General features: G+C 45.2%; 1 protein-coding gene across 10 annotated transcripts in view; it reads right to left on the reverse strand.

The window, feature by feature from the left end:
- The window catches only part of NMNAT1 (nicotinamide nucleotide adenylyltransferase 1), a 49,127-nt gene that overhangs the window by 13,216 nt on the left and 20,781 nt on the right, over positions 1-15,130 (reverse strand). For 2 of the 10 annotated variants that reach the window (XM_058719156.1, XM_058719157.1), the window contains exons 4-6: positions 14,775-14,958; positions 11,889-12,031; positions 11,012-11,545 (exon numbers count right to left, since the gene is read on the reverse strand). In XM_058719156.1, the coding sequence (XP_058575139.1) occupies positions 11,145-11,545; positions 11,889-12,031; positions 14,775-14,958 (728 nt within the window). In that variant the 3' untranslated portion in view covers positions 11,012-11,144. Of the gene's footprint in view, positions 1-118; positions 873-3,356; positions 3,438-4,406; positions 4,587-7,902; positions 8,948-11,011; positions 11,546-11,888; positions 12,032-12,952; positions 13,194-14,765; positions 14,959-15,130 lie in introns of those variants that run through there. The other 8 variants (XR_009258432.1, XR_009258430.1, XR_009258431.1 and 5 more) reach the window with 8 other exon arrangements.

A 15,130-nucleotide genomic window follows, 5' to 3' on the forward strand; every position in this document is an offset into this window, starting at 1 on the left:
GGATCAAGAGTCGCCATGTTCTACTGACTGAGACACCCAGGTGCCCCACACTCAAATATATCAATAGTTAATATTTATTGAGTGCTTACTATGTATATTACCATTTGTCACAAAATCCTACTTCTCCAGTAGTTACTTTATTATGTCCATTTGACGGAGACAAAAACTGAGACAAAGAGAAATTGCCCGAGGTCATTCAATTAGCACAACAGTCCTTTCTAATCATGCTCTCCACTAAGAGGAATTTCTCCTAAACACCCGGCCTCTTTCCAAACCTACTTCATTCTCCTGGAAGCGGAACAGTTCTCTGCTTGGGGGCAACTAGGGTGACCACCCATCCCGGCTTCCCCAGGACTGAAGGAATGCCCAACACCTGGGATTTTCACTGCTAGAAGTGGAAAAATTCCTGGAAAACGAGACTGTGTGGCTTGCCTTAGGAACAACAGTCACTGAACCATTCTTTCTCTACTAAGGTAGGGTTCATCTATCAAACACTTTAAACACAGGGTATCTCAATTTTTTTTCTTCTCCCTGGTAGACTGGTCCAAAGTCTAGACTGGGGGAGTTAGTGTATAGGTTATTTTTGCCCCCGCTCAAACTTAATGGCTTAAAAAATAACAAAAAATAATTAATTTCCTCATTAATCTGCAATTTGGGTATAGCTCACAGAGGATGGCTGATCCGGGCTCCACGTAGCATCAGCTGGGGTAACGACTCCAGTTGGCAGAGTGGGAGAAGACACCTCCAAAACGGCTCACTCTCACGGCTGGCAAATGAGTGTTGGCTATCTGTGTGGCTGGGAGCCAGGCTCCTTTCCGTGGGGGTCCGTCCATGGGCTGTTTTGGCTCTCCCACAGCATGGGTGGCTGGGCTCTAAGAGAGAGCATCCCAAGAGAACCAGTAAGATGCTGTACTGTCTTATGACCTAGTCTCAAAAGTTACATAACATCATTTCCACCAGGGTCACAGGCTTACCCAAATCCAAAGGGAACAAACGCGGACCTCGTTTCTCACAGTCACATTTTAGGAAGAGCAAGTGGGATGGGAGATCTTGTAACACGCATCTTGGACAACACATAATTCGTCACGGTTACCTATTCTGCTCTGAACTTCACACCAAGCTTCAACTCCAAACCTTTTTAAAAAATTTTTTAAAATGCTTATTTCTTTTTGAGACAGAGAGACAGAACACGAGCAGAGGTGGGGCAGACACAGAATCCGAAGGGAGACACAGAATCCGAAGCAGGCTCCAGTCTCTGAGCTGTCAGCACAGAGTCTAACGCAGGGCTTAACCATGAGCCGTGAGGTCATGACCTGAGCCGAAGTCGGAAGCTTAACCAACCAAGCCACCCAGGAGCCCCCAACCCCGAACTTTTACCAGACTTTCTCAGTCATTAAGATGCTATTTTCAGGGTGCCCACTCGGCTCAGTTGGTGGAGGATGTGGCTCTTGATGTTGGGGTGATGAGTTCAAGCCCATGTTGGGCATACAGTGTACTTAACAACAACAAAAAAATTTTTTTAAAGAGAGGCACCTGGATGGCTCAGTTGGTTGAGTGTCTGACTCTTGAGATCGAGTCCTACATCAGGCTCTCCACTGCTAGCTTGGGATTCTCTCTCTCCCTCTCTCTCTCTCAAAATAAATAAAGTAAAAAAAAATCTTTTTTTGAATTTTTAAAAAGATGCTATTTTCATTCATCTGTTGCTTTTTTCATCTTATTTTTCACTTGGTTTAGAACTTGGACAAAAAAATACCTGACTCTCTTCAAAAATTCCTACGAGTTGGGGGCACCTGGGTGGTTCAGTCAGTCAAGCATCCGACTTCGGCTCACGTCATGATCTCACGGTTCGTGGGTTTGAGCTCCACATCCGGCTGACACAGCTCAGAGCCTGGAGCCTGCTTCGGGTTCTGTGTCTCCCTCTCTCTCTGCCCCACTTGCGCTCTGTCTCCCTTTCAAAAACAAATAAGCATTAAAAAAAAAATTTTTTTTTTTAATCTCTAAGAGTCATCTTTCCAGAACAGCCTTCTGATATACTTCTGCTATCCATTTACTCTGCATCACATCTCTTCTACTTCCTTCATAATTATCACAACCCACAGTTATCTTTTCTTGGTTTGTTAATTGACTTTTCATTCAAATGCCAAGGGCAGAGACCATGTTCATCTCATCTGCCTCTAGAGCATCTGTAGGGCGAGTGCTCCATAAACGTTGGCTGAATGACTACGACCTTTTCCGAAAGAGAAACGTCGTTTTTACTGAGAAGCCAGAGTGGCACTGCCTTGCCCAGAATAAGACTGTAAGACATCGATTCCCTCGGTGGAATGTGGCAGGCTGATTCCAAAGCCTGGGATTAGCTATATCTTGCCATTTAAAGGGCACAGCACTATGAACTCTGACCAGATTTCTGGAGCATGAAGCCTGTTTAAATTCCAGAAAACTAAGGGCACAGGACACGAAGAAGTCATAACTTACTTCCTACCCTAAAAATTGTATTGTTCTAAATGTTGGCCTGAAAATGAAAGTCACAGAAATAACTACTAATAATTTTAGCATTTGTGCTGGCTGGTATGGCTTTCGGCCAACTTGAGCAAGGGCCATCTAGCATGGATAGAGTTGAACTTCAGTTGAAGTGGACATAGGCTTGGCCATGGGACAGAGAGTAATTTTCTCCTCCACAATCCTTTTTTTTTTTTTTTTTTTTAAGTTTATTTACTTTTGAAAGAGAGAGAGAGAGCATCGGAGAGACAGGGGGACAGAGGATCCAAAGCAGGCTCTGCAATGACAGCAGAGAACCTGATGTGGGGCTCCAACTCATGAACTGTGAGATCGTGACCTAAGCCGATGTCAATGCTTAACCACCCAGGCACCCCACTCCTCCATAATTCTACGATCTTTCTTCTGAATGAGGACCAAAAGTTATCTCTGGAAAGAGAGGTGGAATTTATTTAGCCAATTTGAGCCCTTTCTTTCCTTCATTTGATATTGTCAAAGTAAATCATAAAATTATAGCCAAGATGGGGTCCTCAACCTGTGTACCAACACTGCTCCTCCTTGACAGAAACAGATGGCGGGGGGGGGGGTGCTCAGTTGGTTAAGAGTCTTACTGTTTTGGGTCAGGATATGATCTCTCGGCTTCATGGGTTCCAGCCCCGCATCAGACTCTGAGCTGGCAGCACAGAGCCTACTTGAGACTCTCTCTGTCTCTCTCTGTCTCTCTCTCTCTCTCTCTCTCTTCCCCTCTCTCTGTTCCTCCCCCACTTATGCTGTGTCTGTCTCTCTCAAAATAAATAAATAAACTTAAAAAAACCCCAAATGGATGGGAATCAATGATGGGCACCTGCATTGTATCTACTCACGTCCCAATGGAGTCTGGTACTGGTTCAACAAAGAGTGGCGTGGACACTGTGGACACTTCATGCCATCCGTATTTCCACTCCCTAGGGCAGGGAAGCACTGCCATCAGGGAGCTTGGCCCGGGCCCAGCATAAGATCTGGCTGAGTTTAAGGTTAAGGCAATCACAGAAACCCTAGCTCCTTTGACAGTGATTGGTTTTAAGGACAAGCGGGTTTCAATGAATTTGATTCAGCCAAGGATATATACTGATAAGTTTGATAGGTCTGTTGGGAAAGCTGTTTCTTTGGTTTTACAAAGCCCTGGGGAGCCTGCCTTTCTCCAGTTTTGAACGTGGACAAGGAAGTCTTGTTCTACAACTCGAGGAACACCAGACTTAGGACACTGTGCCCTACAGAGTAAAGGAATGGAAAGACCCTGGGTCCCTGATGACACCACTGGGTCACTGCACCCGTGCACCCCGGATCCTGCCCTCTGTCTGTACTTCTGGGTGTAAGTATCCTTATTGTTCAGACTACCTGGAGCTGAGCTTCAGTGGAAAATACCCTGACATAGAAAATAAATAAAATTAAGTTACTCTTATCTCCCTAAGTAACTTATTTGCCTCTTTAAACCTGTTTGAGGACAGAAGAGCTAATGATAGTTCAGTTCTGAGTGTGTTTAACTTGCTGAGGCTACTTAGCAAACGTTAAATAAAATACTACTTCAGGAGTGCTACTTTTTTTTTTTTTTTCCTTGAAGAGAGAAACAGAGCGTCAGCAGGGGAGGGGCAGAGAGAGAGACACACACACAGAATCTGGAGCATGCTCCAGGCTCTGAGCTGTCAGCACAGAGCCCAGCTCGGGGCTTGGACTCACAAACTGCAAGATCATGACCTGAGCCAAAGTCGGACGCTTAATGGACTGAGCCACCCAGGTGCCCCGGGAGTGCTCCTCTTTCAGTAAGAACTGTGTGGCCAGAATCTCAGGTTTTCAGCTTTGGTGACACTGATGCTTTTAGCTGCCCTATTTTAAAGCCTATTAATCAAGAGAAACTTTGGATGCCAAGAATCTACCTTGAAGAAGGTACCTGGGGCTTTGCCTCCACGAGCTGAGACAAACAAATCCCAGTGGGCCCCCCTCTTCTGTGCTGTGCTGCAGAGTGAATGATGCCAGCGAGGCCATCAAAATCTGGGGCTCTCACTCATTCTCACTGATTTTCCATTCAGCCGTTGTTCCCAAGACCCTGGGGAAGACTGAACAGAACAAGTGATATTTTATTTTTTATTCTTAGAAAATGTTAATTATTTTTTTTATGTTTATTTATTTATTTGGAGAGAGACAGAGTGGGTGCCAGTGGGGGAAAAGCAGAGAGAGAACCCCAAGCAGGCTCCCTGCTGTGAGCGTGAAAGCCCCACGTGGGGCTCGATCTAACAAACCACGTGATCATGACCTGAGCCAAGATCAAGAGTCAGACGCTTAACAGACTGAGCCACTCACGCAAGCCTGACTTATTTATTTAAAAAATTTTGTTTAATGTTTATTTACTTTTGAAAGAGAGAGACAGAGTGTAAGTGGGGAGGAGCAGAGAGAGAGAGGGAGACACAAAATCCGAAGCAGGCTCCAAGCTCTGAACTGTCAGCACAGAGCCCGAGGTGGGGCTCAAACTCACAGACCGTGAGATCATCACCTGAGCTGAAGTCAGACGCTTAACAGACTGAACCGCCCAGATGTCCCTATTTATTTTTTAAAGTTTTAGTTATTTAAGTAATCTCTATACGCAGAGGGGGCGCAAACTCATGACTCCAGGGTCAAGAATCACATGCTCCTCCAGCTGAGCCAGCCTAGTGCCCTGGGCAAATGATTTTTACAAAAAAATCCCTCCTTTCTTCCTTGACCTTCCTCTGCTTCTCTGGTCCTCCTGCAAGCCCTTAGTATAATTGTTATACCAATGTCATGCCTATTCTCTGTACCTCCTCATAGGTTGTTCCTCCCAAGGTTGGAAAAACAAAAGCCCAAAAAGCAGAACAGAAATAGGACTCCTTGGACTTCAGATAAGTAACAAATAATTTATAGTATAAGGAGCTCCCTCGGGAACGTCTTCCATCCTGGTTTCCTGTCCTGCAAGGCCCTAGTGTGCTCCTTTTGAGGAAACCATCAGGAGGGATTCTGGATGCTTGCTGATGCTCAAAACGTAGTCTTGTTTTTCTCACCTAACTGTAGGCAACCTGGTGGCAGAGATGGTCCTGAACTTGTGTGCTCCCCTTGGCACTTCACGTCTTAACAGTGTTCCCAGAAATGCTTCCTGCTCACGCACAAGAGAAGGGACAGGTGGCAGCTCTCCACTGGGTCAATCGCATTTCAGAGCTGGAAGGTCCCCAGAGATCACTGCCTTATTTTACAGAAAGAGATTCTGAGAGCCAATGGCCCCACCCTGCCCCAGTCAACTGACTGGTGTGAAACCCACCTCTGAAACAGAAGCTTCTGCTCTGTCTTGCAACAGTGCTACAGGGTTGCACTATGGTGCTGGAATGGGCATCTGGGCAGTTTCTTTCTTTTTCTTTTGCTGATTAAAAGCAAACTACACTAAAATGAACAACTCTGAAACAACAGATGTTGTCGAGGATATGGAGAAAGGGGAACACTTTTGCACTGCTGGTGGGAATGCAAACTGGTGCAGCCACTCTGGAAAACAGTATGGAGGTTCTTCAGAAAATTAAAAATAGAGCTACCCTACGACCCAACAATTGCACTACTAAGAATTTATCCAAAGGATATGAAGACGCTGATTCAAAGGGGCACATGCACCCCAATATTTATAGCAGCACTATCAACAACAGCCAAAGTATGGGAAGAGCCCAAATGTCCATCAACTGAGAAGTTGTGGCATATATACACAGTGGAATATGACTCGGCGATAAAGAGTCCATTTGCAACAACATGGATGGAACTGGAGGGTAGTATACTAAGTGAAATAAGTCAGTCAGAGAAAGACAAATATCGTATACTCCTACGTGGAATTTAAGAAACACAACAGATGAATACAGGAGAAGGGAAGAAAAATAGGATAAAAACAGAGAGGGAGGCAAACCATGAAACTCTTAAACACAGAGAACAATCTGAGGGTTGCTGGAGGGGAGGTGGGTAGGGCGATGGGCATTAAGGAGGGCACTTGCTGGGATGAGCACTGGGTGTCGTATGCAAGTGATGAATCACTAAATTCTACTCCTGAAACCATTATTACACTATATGTTAATTAACTTGGATTTAAATACAATTCTGAAAAGAAAGTGAACTGTGACTATCACCTCCTCCCTCTGGGTATTCACTGCCCCTATTCCAAGCACTTGGCTAACATTGGGCAGGTTCCACTTAGTCCTTGTGTAGACAGAACACAGCACACATCACCATCAGATTATCCTATGGTTAAAGTTTTATTTATTTGTACTCCTCCACTTAGATGGGTGAAAATGTCAAGATCTGGCTAAAAGGGGCGCCTGGGAGGCGCCGGTGGTTAAGTGTCCAACTTCAGCTCATGATGTCACGGTTCAGAGCCCATATTGGGCTCTGTGCTGACAGCTTGGAGCCTAAAGCCTGCTTCAGATTCTGTCTCTCTCTCTCTGCCCTCCCCTTCTTGCACTCTGTCTCTCGCTCAAAAATAAACATTAATTTTTTAAAAAAAGGATTTGGCTAAAACTTTATTCTTTGAGGAGTAGTATGTTACAGGGTGCCTCAGGGTGTCTCAGTCAGTTGAGTGCCCAACTCTTGATTTGGGCTCAGATGATGATCTCACAGTTCACGGGTTCGAGCCCTAAGTCAGGTTTTGCAGTAACTGTGCGGAGTCTGAATGGGATTTTCTCTCTCAAAATAGACTTTGAAAAATTAAAAAAAAAAAAAAAAAAAGTAGTGTGCTACATAAGACACAAAGACGTGAGGGGCACAGGCTTTGATCAGGCCTTGGGTTTATCATTTACACAGCACCCAACTGTGCCCCGTTTCTTTAGGACTCACACACACCCAGCACACAGGAAGTGTTGGCAGTATGAAGCTCAAGCGGCACGAGTTTACCTGGTAAACTAGATACAGATTTCAGAGGCAGACACTGGACATCCTCACAGCTGTGTGGAAGCCGTGGAGGATGTTTCAGATCATGAGGCCTGTGGGAGCGGGAAGGAGCACGGCGGTGGAGGGGACGTCCTATGACACCCAGAAGTAAATGTTAAAGGAGCCCGTTTCACAATATAGTGGCCTCTGGGCTCGGCCGGAAGTGAAGCAGAGGTTGGGGTAAGAAAAACAGCAATCTTAAAAACAAGCAAACAAACAAAACAAAACAAAACAAGAAAATCCGCAATCCTACCACTACCATGCACGCTGACCCTGAGGAAACGCTTCCTGCCACCCTGTGCAGAGACCCTCAGGGTGGCGGAAAGAGAAAGCAGATGACCTCTGATCAAGCAGATGACCGTAAATCATCCCTCTGGCTCAGTCTCTACCTTGGTCATCAAGGAGAACCCACGGCTCTTATCACATTTGTCCCCTAAACAGGAAAACAAACAAAAATCCCTCCGTATGTTGTATATTCAGCCAGTAAGGGACTTTTATTCATTTGCTGCATTCAAATTATACAACGTAAGGAGTAAAGGAGCACGACCCTTCATAAACACCAGCGTCAAACACAAAAATACCAGCTTCACATATTTCCTAAACTCAAAATTCATGTTACAAAAGCAAATTAGGAAAAAGGGATGATAGGAAGTACAGTGGCATATTTTCTTCTTCCTCGATGGAAGTCACAACAGTTATTAGTATTTATTCTCCTGTGAAGTGCATTGTTCTAATTTCCATTATCAAAACAGGAAATTCTCCCCTGGAGGTCACCCAAAACTATGTTATGAAGCTGTGGGGTTAGCAGCATTTTTGGTACTAGGACAAAAGGCGAAGCAGGTCGTTCTGTGTACAAAGGTATCGATTCATAAACAGCACAACAACAGGCTTGTTTCACTATTACCAAGTCTCCTGGGAGGCTCCCAAACGCTTTATTTTTATCCAGTGGATCCTGAGGTCAGTATACTCACAGCTGGGCAGGCTGGGCACTTCTAGGTAGGAAGGCCCGTTACAAGAGAAGTTTCTACAAAATAAAAGAGAAGTTTCTGGCAATGTAACCTTTCTGGAGTTGGCACCCATACCAGCTGGACTAAGTGTGGTTTTCCAGAAGAAATCTAAGTTTCATTTCGGTAGCTTCATCTATTCCAGGCGGTTATTTTTCAATATTGCTTCAACTCTCAACTCCAAAAAGTCAAGGAGAGGAAGAAATGACCTTCATCTCTGTGGTCTGAGATTCTAACCCACCACTCCTTCAGCAGAGAGAGACTGAACCCTAATGGTGCCAGGCTCTGCACCCCTCAAGGTCTTTGTGAAGTTGGCCTGTTGGCTTTAGTAAGAATAAGTCAGGGGTGGCTGGATGACTTAGTCGGTTGAGTGTTCAGCTCTTGATTTTGGCGTGGGTTGTGATTCCAGGATTGTGGAACTGATCCCTGCGATGGGCTCCATGCTGAGCGAGGACCTTGGGATTCTCTTTCTCTCCCTCTGCTCCTCTCCTCCACCTTGCCCTCTCTCACTTAAAAAGAAAAGAAAGGAATAAGTAGCGGTAGGGTACGTTGGCCAGTTTTTTCTTTAGGGTTTTATTTTTGGGGGGTGCTCGAGTGGCTCAGTTAGTTAAGCAACCAACTCTTGATTTCAGCTCAGGTCACGATCTCATGGTTCATGAGATCAAGGCTTGCGTGGGGCTCTGTGCTGGCAGCGTGTATGTAGGCTGCTTGGGATTCTTTCTCAAAATAAATAGATCAACATTAAAAAAAAAAGATGCTATTTTAAATAATCTCTATACCCAACGTGGGGCTCGAACTTACAACCCTGAGATCAAGAGTCGCACGCTCTACTGACTGCTGAGCCAGCCAGGGACTCTCCCCACCCTCTCTTTTTTTCTTTTAAAGATTTTATTTGTTTGCCAGCTTTAATATTTTCCCTTTTCGAACTGTGGATTCAGATTTGACTGTACAACCACACAGCTGTATTTTTCTTTGGCAGGGTTATTAATCCTTCATCTAGATTGGTGTAGGTATAAAATATAAATTGAAAAAAGGTAAATTATTCTATTTGCATCAGAAAGTGAACTTTTTATCACAGGATAATTTTCATGCAACATGAAACTACTCCATAAAAGCTATTTCTGGTCTTTTTTGCTTTACCAATTGGTAAAATTTCCACAAAATCATAATGCATCAAACTATATATAACAAGCTTGCATTTGTAACATAGAAACTATGACTTCGATTATTATTTGGGAGTTCTACTTTGGTTAAAATCCAGACAAAAGGATGAGAAGTGTAAGAAAGTAGACCCTTTTACTGCTTAAATTCACACATGGCAGGTTCACGGTGGGCCAGAGCAGGAACAGAGGGGCTCTTGAGAAACTCAACAGAGAATTTTAGAGTGAGATCACAGAGTGTTCTTCTGAGATTCTGAGCCAGAAGGACTGCTGAGCTGACTCAGTGAGGCATTTCTCATGTTCTTAGGACCTTCGTTCATCTTTTGACTATTAAGCTGTCAAGAAAGGCTAAGAGCACGGACACTTAATAAAACCCTTAAACAGGATCCCTCATTCTCCGCGGTCCTCTCTGTTCCAGGTAGCATGATAACATCTCTGAAGTTGTTCCTGCAGAGATGGCAAAAGGGCAGAGGGACAGAGCCACGAGAGGCCGTGCTAAGAGAACACACATAATGTACAACCTTTTAATTTACTACTGATTTTTTACCAAACTTGTAAGATTTAGTTTATGAAACAGGATGCAATTCCCTTCCCCAGACTGTTTCTCTGCCTCTGGTGGGCATCAGAAACACCTGTGCACCTTTCTGACTCTCTGAGGGCCTGGACCTTTCTCCCAGCCTCCAAAGGTAAAGCTCCAGGGAGGTGCGTCTTGGCAGAGCTGAAGTGGCCAATTTCTGACGTCTGCCAGAGAGACTGAATCGTTAGCACGGTTTCTGCCAGGCGTATTCACAACCTGTATCCTGCGTAGCTGAAGATGACCGATCAGCGGTGCATTTTACACGATCACTACTTTAAGAATTGTTTCCTTGGCCCCCTCGGTGAAGAATGCCTAGAAATGGGCACACATAAAATGTTAATTCCCTTTCTAACTGAAGTTAAGATTTTAAATGGACTCTTGCTTTCCCACTTTGCTCCGCTTATGTGGTAGACCAGAGAGGTCCTTTCTGACTTATTTGTAGTTAGTATAGTTGAATGTCTTCTGGTTTTAGTGCTGCTAATCCCTTGTTTTAAAGATTAAAGGATTTGTACATTCTTTAAAAAAAAAAAAAAAAGACCATCTTGAAAACATCCATTTTGACAATTTCCAATAAAAAGATAGACGTGGGGGCGCCTGGGTGGCTCAGTCAGTTGAGCATCCAATTCCTAATTTGGCTCAGGTCATAATCTCACAGTTCACAGAATCGAACCCTACGTTGGGCTCTGCACTGACAGTGAGGAGCCTGCTTGGGATTCTCTCTCTCCCTCTTTCTCTCTGACCTTCTCCCGCTCGCTCTCTCTCCAAATAAACATGTTGTTTTTTTTTTTTTTAAAAAGCACTACATTTAAAAAAAAAAAAAAAAAAGACAAACCATATTTTCATCTACTGGTGATTTTTACCAAACTTTTAAAAAGCTTTAGTTTATGAAACAGGATCACGATTCTTCTTCCCGGTCACTAACACCCAGACTCTTTCACATTCCCAACAGACAAGTCCAAAGTGCAGGAGTCACGAGTTAGCTTCTGCAGTGTTTTTCTGCAAAGGAGCCAGGACGACCCCAACATTCCTCTCCTCACTCTCAGGGCTGTACAGGTCATGCTTTTCGATATACTCTCGGACAAGGTCTGGCACCAAGTAGCGAATGCTCTGGCCCCTTCTGAGGGCTCGCCGGATCTTTGTGGAGGAGATGTCATTGGTGATCCATTCATTTACCAGGTGAATGTTGTTCCGGTGTTTCCACAGTGCGTCGGATTCGTAGATGAATTTCTCAGCATCGTTTCCAGCCCGAGTAATACAGATGAGCCCATAGTCTCCTACAATTCGGGTGATATCCTCACTTTTCCACAGATTGGGAACACCAAACGATTCCAATAAATCTGCCCCACACAGCAGCTTTACTTTTGGCACATCTGGGAAGAAGAAAACACAGCTTCAGGGTCTGCGTTGCTAATAACTCCCTCAGTCAAAATGAATGCATCTATGTGTTTTTCTGGCTAGAGGGTTCATAGTTTTGATCCGAATCAGATTCTCAAAAGAGATCTAGGAACTGCAAAAGTTAAGGACCGCTGCAGGAGAAGTAAGTTCAAGGTGCCTTTTCCTTCCTCTCCTTCCCTCCCTCCGGTCCCAAAACTAACAAGGGGCATTTTCCAGGCAGCCAAGCATCCTGAATATGAAATGAAAATACAAAGGGGGCTTGCTCAGCACTACAATCTTATCCACTCCAGTCGGTAAGTCTTGATAAAACATACAGACCTTTTGTTTTTGGCTCTAGCAATTCCTTTTGACTAAAATCTTGTCTTTGTTCAGCCCACTTCCTTTTCCGTCCAGGCCTCTCCAGCCTAGGTGAGTCCTGCTGCTGATCACAGCTACTGGCCTCCAGTTTCTCCTGATAGTGTCTAGAAAACAACAAAGCAGTAGAACATCCTCTTCTCACAACATCCAACCAGAATACTGTCTCTCTGGAGATGGCTCAGAGCCTCTGGCCCAAGGTCCAGGCTGTGTCATATTAACAACATGTAAACCACAGGTACACCCAAGGCCTATCAGTCAGAATGGATGCTGACCAGCACCCAGTACTTCCGGGTCAGCGTGGAGGCTGGCCAGTAGTGCCCGGGGACTGGCTACCGGGCATAGAAAGTAAGGAGATCCTGGGAACACAACAGATGGTAGCGATTACTATTCTAAGCTTTATGTGTGTGTCACAATAATAAGAGTTAACATTAGTTATTTATTATGTGCTAAGCACTCCACTAAGTCCTTTGCATGGATCATTTGATGAAATCTTCCCAACATCCCATGCCATAAATATCATTATTGTCATTATTATTCCCATAATGGAGGGAAGTGAAAGCTTAGAGCTGTAACTCCAGCTCTTAGCAGACTCCCTGGGATGCAGGAGGCATTCAGTAACAACCTGACTGAGTGAATGCTCTGGCTTTTGTAAAGCAACTCTATTGGGGCACCTGGCTGGCTCAGTCGGAAAAGCGACTCTTGATCTTGGAGTTGTGAGTTTGAGCCCCACGCTGGGTGTAGAGATTACTTCAATAAATAAAATTAGGGGTGCCTGGGTGGCTCAGTTGGTTAAGTGTCCGACTTCAGCTCAGGTCATGATCTCACAGTTCGTGGGTTCGAGCCCCACGTCGGGCTCTGTGCTGACAGCTCGGAGCCTGGAGCCTGCTTCGGATTCTGTGTCTCCCTCTCTCTCTGCCCCTCCCCTGCTTGCACTGTCTCTCTCTGTCTCTCAAAAATAAATAAATGTAAAGAAAAAAAAAATTTTTTTAATAAATAAATAAATAAATAAATAAAACTTAAAAAAAAAAAAAAGTAAAGCAACTCTCTTATTGCCAGCATTATATCAGAACTGCTTATTATCCCCATTGAGAGAGAACTCTAATTTGCCCAAGGTCACTTAGCTTATAGGTAGCGGAGCTGGTGCTTGAACCCCAGCAGTCTGCTTCCAGAGCCCACACTCTTGACCACTGAAGAGTGTGGCTTCACCTAGTAGTGGAGAGCCACAACACCAAGGATAAGGTCCTAGAGACGACAAGTGCCCGAAGCCTAGAAGGAAGGGACCACAGGCGGGACTCACGGGCAGCCTTGTTCTGGATCGGCAGCAGGATGCCCAGTGCTTTACAACCGTGCAGTTACCCAACATGAGCTACACCTGGGGAGCCAAGTGTGTCCTGTGCCCCTAACTCCCTTCGCTCTTGAGCAGCTGCGTTAATATGTAACGGACAGCAAGGCTGTCAGGGAGGGGGCTGGGTAAGGTCGTGGATGCAGAAGGCTGGTATCTGACGGGAGAATTTCTGGCCAGTGAAGAGGGCTGACTTCTCCCTGCCAAGTCTGAAAAGCCCTTCCTCTTGATAAGCTGCTGTGCCAGATAGCCTCTGCTGGCCTGGTGTCCTATCTTCCCCCGGAAACACCTCCCAGAGGTTCTCACGTGAGAGAGATTCCGCCGATGGGGTTCACTCACAAGAGAGCTGGAAGGAAGATGGGAGGCACAGGCCATCTTTCTGGGCTGTGGAGCCTGAGAAGCAACCTCTTACGGAGTGAGCACAGTGGCCAGATCCTGTATTCCACTGTCCAGTCACCAACTTTAGGAGACTGGGACAGCTTAACAGCCGCATTTGTGGGGACAGGGAAAGGAACCGCTTTCTGAATGGCCACTGCAGCTAAAGGAGGTATGACCTTGAAACAAACCCAACTTCCCCTCCTCCAGCCCTCTGACACTTCTGCACGAGCACCTAAATCCCTTTCTGCTTAAAACAATCAGGGTGGTCTCTATTTCCTGTCCAAACCCTAACTGATGTGGTCAGAACCAGAAGGCTCAGAACTCTAAGAACTGACATTAGATGGAAAGGTTTTTCAGAAAGATAACATTAAGTAATAATTAATTAGCTGTTGCTCACTCTAGTTTCTGAATCCTTAGCGGGAAATGTTTCTAAGGTACGAGCACAGCGATCTGGGACAAACCCAGTATGCCATCATGGAAGCAACACCCAAAATCAGGACTGTCCACGACCAGGCACCATGGCTTCTCTTGTTTAAATTACCCGCCTCTCTCTTTTAAAAAAAATTTTTTTAATGTTTATTTTTGAGAGAGAAGAGAGAGAGAGAGAGAGAGAGAGGCAGAGAGAGAGGGAGACGCAGAGTCTGAAGCAGGCTCCAGGCTCTGAGCTGTCAGCAGTGTCTGATGTGGGGCTCGAATCCATGAGCAGTGAGATCATAAAGTCAGATGCTTAACCAACTGAGCCACCCAGGAGCCCCTACCTGCCCCTCTCTTTTAAACTTAAGAAGATTAACGACAACAATGTCTTCTTATGATTTTGCCTTTCTCATTCGGGGCCCCGATAGACCAGGCAGGCTTCTCCGTGGATGCCGTCTCCCACAGAGGTGCAATAGTAACAAGCACGCAAACACCTAACAACACGATGAAGGACATGAAGGCTAAGGAGCCGCCACGCCCCACACCTGAGACGTAACCTTACGAGGGAACAGCGCAGCCCATGAAAACGCCCTCCCTACCCTGGTCACAGTTTGCAAACGTGTTCTGTTCACAGACACGGGCCACACTGACACAAGGCAAAAAGGCCCAGCCCATTCCCGAAGGATTGACAAAGCCGACCTCACCATGAATACCTTAGCACCTTCAAGGTCTCTACCCAGTCCTTCTGAAGACTTTCCCAGGTGTCAACTTCCACCCATTCTGAATTCTTGGTGGCTAATTCTGCCATGATAACTCGGTGGTGGGCAGAGATGAGTCCTTTCTTCTTATACGCATCGCCCACAGGAGAGATGACGCCTTTGATGACCCTGTATTTTCCTGGATAAAGAGTCAGATTTGAAGCGAGGTGTAACAAGTCAGATTTTACACACAGGAAGGATTATCATCACTCTGGTTTTATAACAGAGTCCCGCCCCCTGGGGTTTCAGAAAAGGGATTTAGGCTTTCTTTCTTTCTTTTTCTCTTTCTTTCTTTCTTTCTTTCTTTCTTT

This window comes from Neofelis nebulosa, chromosome 2 (assembly GCF_028018385.1).
Source record: "Neofelis nebulosa isolate mNeoNeb1 chromosome 2, mNeoNeb1.pri, whole genome shotgun sequence".
NCBI lineage: Eukaryota > Metazoa > Chordata > Mammalia > Carnivora > Felidae > Neofelis > Neofelis nebulosa.